Genomic DNA, 6000 nt, shown 5'->3' with positions numbered 1-6000 from the left:
TGCTATGATTATATCGATTTTTGGAAAGCATAGAATTGATGGGATTGGTATTTTTGATTCTTTGCTTGCTTGAAGCTTTACACAGAGGTGGTTCAGAGTAATGATAGTAAATACATGTGCACAGAGGTTTGGTAGTATGGGCACCTGAGTACCACTGAAACTGCTGGCATTAATAAAACTACTCCAAGTTTTCCAAGTATTTTCCAGCCATGTCAGGATGATAGTTGGAGACTGATTTTCATTCAGCGGTTTGCCATATGGACAGTGACAGACACCAGAACTCCTTAACACATTTAATGGGATTTTCCTTCCATTTACACTATCATAAATTACAAAGCATATTTCACTTCACAAAATAAAACCATTTCCAGATCATTTTTATGACAGTATTAAGTAGTACGTAACCTACAACAAATAGTCCTGTACAAGTCAGGAGGATCTATAGAAGTATTGGGAACTCAGACTATTTAGCTTTTGCTCTGCAATCTGGGTTAATCTATCTAGCCCTTAGTTATTTCTCTAGAAGACAACAAATTTACAGTAATACCCTCCACTTCCGTTCATTATCATAGTTACACATATTTTTCAATTTGAATAGAAACATGTGCTCCCTGAAATAATTCAGGAAACTGAGTTACCAAGCATATGATACAAATGATCAAGATGAGGAATTATTATAGTTCTTTTGTATTGAAAATTGAGTGTGGTAGTAAAGTATGCTGATTTTCTATGCTTGCAGAAACATCTCATGCTGAGAAACAGTTTTAACATTAAGAATAAGTTGCAGTTAGACTATGAACTTTGTAGGTCAATGTTTGTGAGGGGAGAAAAATATTAAAATTTGGTAATAATTAAATTTACCAACTTCCACATTTCCTACATATTCTTTTTTTTTTTTTTTTGTCTTTTTTGTCTTTTTTGTCTTTTTTTTTTTTAACAAACCATCAGGAAACACATTCAAGAGAAATACCTACATTTTCAGCAGATTTACTGTACGTTTATAAATACAGAAACATGACAAAACATAGCTTGATTTTTACAGAAAGAAAAACAAATCCTTCATATTTAACCCAAAAAGTGCTAACTTTTCAACAAGGCCAGAAAATATCCAGTGTCCCAGCATCACTTAACTTACATATTAATGTGATCAAAAAAAAAATAATAAATCTGGCATGTGAAACTGATATTACCACCAGGACTTTCAAAAATTCTCAATACCATATTTTATATGGGAGTAGAAAAAAAAAAAAGAGAAAATACTATGTTTCAGGAAATATGAAACGGTTAGAAGTGTACTATACAATCTTAGAATGCTAGTGCCTAAATGCAAAGAAACCTAAGGAAAGTTGGAATACACACAAGATTCTCCTTTAAAACATTTGCCATGAAAGAGGTATGTCAGGATAATACTGCATTAGTGGTAATGGTTTTCAATATATCATAGCAAAAATGCAGGAAAGAATTACATGGAAAATAATCAATGCACCGCATTGATGTATAGTTTGCTAAAATAAAATGTCATTCTTTCAGCTAGGTAAAGTAAAAATATCTTTATAATATAGGTTCTGTTTCACAATTGACATATATAATTATGTCTTATGGAGAGGGAAATGTATAGCTGTATACAAGCAACACTGATTAAGTACCTTTTTGCTTCTCTAGCCATATTAAAATATGTTTTGTGTTTCTTAATAAGTTAACAATAAAATTGTTTGCAACTTCTCAAAACAAATATACATCTGAGGCAAGGCAAAAGATACAAGGTGAGAGGATTTTTTCTGACCTTCTTTTTTCCCTTCTACAAAGAGGCATATGTCTATGAGACATAGGCTTTCCCTAAACATTTTGGCATCCATCTGCAACTTTGCAGAAATTGAAGTGCAGCCAAGGAACTCTTCCTTCATTTTTTAAAAAATTAAAGAAATGTTGTTTTCCCTTCAAACTAATTATTTTTAAACAAATGGCTTTGAAGATGCACCTACGTTTGTCTAAAAGAGAACATCCTCATTTTCTATTAGAATTTGCACAATTAGCTTCTGGTACCGCATGTCATTCAGAGTAGCCAGGGTACTGTCCTCTGGAGGTCTCATTAAAGTAGGCCCAAACACTATTCCCAGGTTTTCAGCATTCATAAAATTCTCCTTTTCATGCAAAGTAACCCTAAAATAGAAGAAAATAAATAACAAGGTAAGTAGTTCACTTCCCAGAAGAAAAGTACATATTGTATCTTAACCTGCAGTCCTGATTCACATTAAGCATTGCCAGATACGGACAATTTTTGGTAACAATTTTTACTTTCACTCAGTGTAGCACCTATTTCCACAGTAACTATTTCCATTGGAAGTACAATGCAGTTATGGTGGGGCTGTGTACTCCAGTGCCTTTAAACACCCCTCCTGTAACTCTGGAGTGATTATTCTACATGGCTACCCATTAAGGTATAATAAATTAGTGGCAATTTCTTTTTTGAAAAACAGAATCCTGGTTGAAATTATGATGTATGGGCAAGTCCCCTACTCTACAGTAATTAAATTTCTCTGTCATGTTGTGCTTGGTGTGCGTCACACCAGGTATGGATGCTGACCATGAACCCAGAATTTCTTTTGATGACCAATGGCCCATTGCTCACAGACATGCTTCCAGCCTTCAGCAGCCAACCTGATCACACATTTCTGGCTTGCTGGCTATCTCAGGCCAACCAACAGATGAGTCATTTTGCTTATTCTTTATATTGAGGAGTAGGCTGAAACCTGGAGCAGTCCAGAAAGGCAGCTTGCTCTGTGTGTTTTGTTCTGTTCAGGCAGGCTCCATGCAGCTAGAAGCTGGATAGCTACAAATGCCATCCATCTTTCACAGAGACCAGAGGCACCTCTAGGAAGGAGCCCAGGCTGTTTTGTTCCCTGACATGGTTCAGGGATGTAAATTCTAGAGAAGATAGGCTCCATGTGGCTAGAGAAAACACTGGCAGCGGAGAAGTTGGCCCTTAGGCCTACTGGAAAATACAAAGTCTGCTTCCACTGGTACAAACTACTACTACTACATCAGTGTTGTCCCAGCAACCCTTTGGAATTTGAGTTTAGTCCTGAGAGGGCTCTCGCACTGCTGTTTAGAGACAGCCACGGTCTCTCATGGACCAGACACTTGATGTTACTAAGTAGAGCCCGTGTGAAGTTGGACAACTCTTCCACACATAAATCCTCTGCAAGGGTGGAGCACATTTAGTTTAGGAGCCAGCTCAGCTGAGACCGCTCTGTCCATAGCAATGCCCAGCTGGCAGCAGCTGGGCAGTGGATGCCACCAGGGGACCACAAAGAGGCTGAAACCTGATGGGACATTTAGTCTTTTCATTGTCAAGGTGCATAAAAGACCAGGCTTTGCTTCTGCTCTCACACTACCTCTCTGCAAAGAGTGGCTATGCCAAGGAAAATCACCTTTTCTTTTTTCTTTCAGGTCAGGAATCCATTAGTGCCCCTACTCACAGCTGTGTCACCACCTTGTATCATATCTAACACAGATACATTAGCTGTTGCTTTGCAAGGAGGAAAGGCAAACCAAGGCTGCCTAGCTCTAGCTGCTATTGTGCAAGTCTATATGGCCAGCACTGCTTTCTATCTGTGCCTGTACACAGCAGGGGTGTTGAACTGCTATGCAATGACACATACATCTTACTATACATCTTACTGGCACCTCTGTGCAGGTGTATGGGGCTTGTTGACAGCATAGCCTGGGGTGAGCACAGGAGGTTCAGCTTGACTGAAACTCCAGCATGGTTGGAGTTTCACCACAGGGGGGACTGCTCATTCTACTCTATTTCCTCCATTTCTGAGTAAAATATTATCAGAAAGAAAATTCCTATTTGATTGAAGAAAACAATTAATTAATTGACTGACAAATCCATTCTTCATTGCTGACATCCTCTACAGGATTTTCTTGACTATGCTAGGGTATTCTTTCAAGGGAGGAGAGAGAAAGGCAATAAACAGATACTAGGAAGGTAGTTCTACTATTTTCAAAAGCAACACAAAACATACTGAACTTTGGCTGAGCTCAATTTTGTGTCCCTTTCATTTGATAAAGGAATATGAAGTGCTTCTAACAACTCAATGCTTTTTCTTTTCCGTTAACAATGAGTGCTGGTATAGAGGCTATGGCCCTGCAGTCTTTACATAAAAGACTCCTTGACATCAGCACGTTTTCTTCATGCAGGAAGGACTCTATGGAGCTGGAGTTGGGACACTATGTCTAACCTACAGAACAGCATAACCTGAACCTAGAGGAACCTTCCCTCTTTCTCTTTGAGATCTCACTGTCAAATTGTCCATAGGAACTGGCACATGCTTGATTGCAGTGCAGATGCTGAAAGCTACAATTTGGAAAAGGAGAGCAAATGTATTGCATGGCATGCAAGTATTTCAGAGAATGGGATCAATCAGCTGTTTGATTTTTTTTTTTTTAGTCTCATCAGTAGCTCAGTTCATGAAAAAGAATGAAGGCAAGTAAATTGTCTTTTTGGCTATTAAAAATCTGCTGCCAGGACATGAAAGCACTGCTCTTGTATGTAGGTCCCTGGCTTGTCTGCACCCTCCACAGGCCTTCTTAAAAGCTAATGTGGGTTGTCTTGAATCGTCCAGGCAGATGTGCTGACAAGGTTGGGTGTTTACACATGTCATTTCTGCAAAGTCCAAAGGAGCTCCCACATACCTAGGTAATGTCTCATCAAAAGGAAGAATTACTCAGTGTAATGACCTGAGACAATTGAAAATGAAGAAAAGTCTCTGCATAATGAAAACTGAATTAAGCATGAAATGCACATCACAGGAGCCCTCTGATGCAATTTTTTTTGTGAGTTGAGGTATCTTCCTTTTCATGTTGGCATTAATACTGCAGAATAGTGCAGATAAAAAACAGAAAATTCTTACAAGGTGAGTAGTTGAACTCCTCCCTTATCCCCTTTTTTGTTGTTTCCAAATAGCACCACAAACTAACAGAAAAGGGATATCTCAGGCAATATATTCTTAAATGAAGGCATGTTTTGAGATGTCAGTCTTTACTCAGCTTCAGTTTTTAAAAAACTTACAAACAAGGCTTTCTGTGGCATGTGATGTAGAGTTAGCATGTATTTGAAAAAAAAAATTTTGCTTTAAATTAATGAGAGTGAGACATCCTATGCCTTTTCAGAGCACTTCCTAATTTTCCTAAGTATCTAGATAAAAAATCTGAAAACCTGGGAGTACATCCTCAAGTCACAAAATGAAATTTAGGGACTTTTGAAAATTTTGCATTCCTTCTGAGAAAAGAAGTTTTGGAAAATGAATGAGCCAGTGTGTGTTTAAAACCAGAAGAGAAATGAAATAACTGGAAAGTGCCTGTATTGCTTTTACTTGTAGTATAAAAATAGGCCCTTCCTGATTCTTGGTTTCATGATGATGTGAGCAAACAACTAGTACGAGACAGCTCCTTCCTTTTAGGGTTATAGTGCAGGAAGACAAAGCAGGAGGTAAGGGGAGGTAGAAGCAATGACTTGCCACAGAACATCTAACACATCTCTAAAGTACCTACCATTCCAGTATTTTTTCAGGTATTATCTGCCTCAGAGAAATGTGACAAATCTTAATTAACTCTTCAAAGGCTTGCAATAATCTGCCAGCAAAAGAATCTATGCTATATATGTGCATAGTTTATAGTCATTTATACAAATATAGCTTGTCTGTTTATTTGTAATGTTGCTGTTTTAGTGGTAGTGCCTTAATGGAAGCTTTATTAGGGTTTTCTGTAACATAGCTCTTTTAAAGCAGAAAATTGTTATGCTTTTCAAGAATTATCCTACGTGCCAATTAACTTACTTTTTGAGATGAATCATTAGGTATCTAAGTGTCTCATAGTGAGCAGCAGGAAGTAACATCAACACTTCATGTATTGCTTCTAGTCGTTCATCAGGATTGGAGATTTCTGTAAAAACACCAAACAGGATTAATGTTAATAAAGCCTTTCGTTTGTAAA

The 6000-nt window shown here is 37.7% G+C and overlaps 1 protein-coding gene across 1 annotated transcript in view; it reads right to left on the bottom strand.

Annotated features, from left to right (window-relative positions):
• Window positions 1-279: 279 nt before the first annotated feature.
• The window catches only part of CHN2 (chimerin 2), a 163898-nt gene continuing 158177 nt past the window's right edge, over window positions 280-6000 (bottom strand). The window contains exons 12-13 of the mRNA XM_084511120.1: window positions 5844-5949; window positions 280-2160 (exon numbers count right to left, since the gene is read on the bottom strand). Coding sequence (XP_084367246.1) covers window positions 1989-2160; window positions 5844-5949 — 278 coding nt within the window. The 3' untranslated portion in view covers window positions 280-1988. The remainder of the gene's footprint in view (window positions 2161-5843; window positions 5950-6000) is intronic.

Source organism: Aythya ferina (assembly GCF_964211825.1).
Source record: "Aythya ferina genome assembly, chromosome: 2".
Classification (NCBI taxonomy): domain Eukaryota; kingdom Metazoa; phylum Chordata; class Aves; order Anseriformes; family Anatidae; genus Aythya; species Aythya ferina.
Note: the sequence above shows the minus strand (reverse complement) of the source record. Positions and strands in the feature narration are given on the sequence as shown.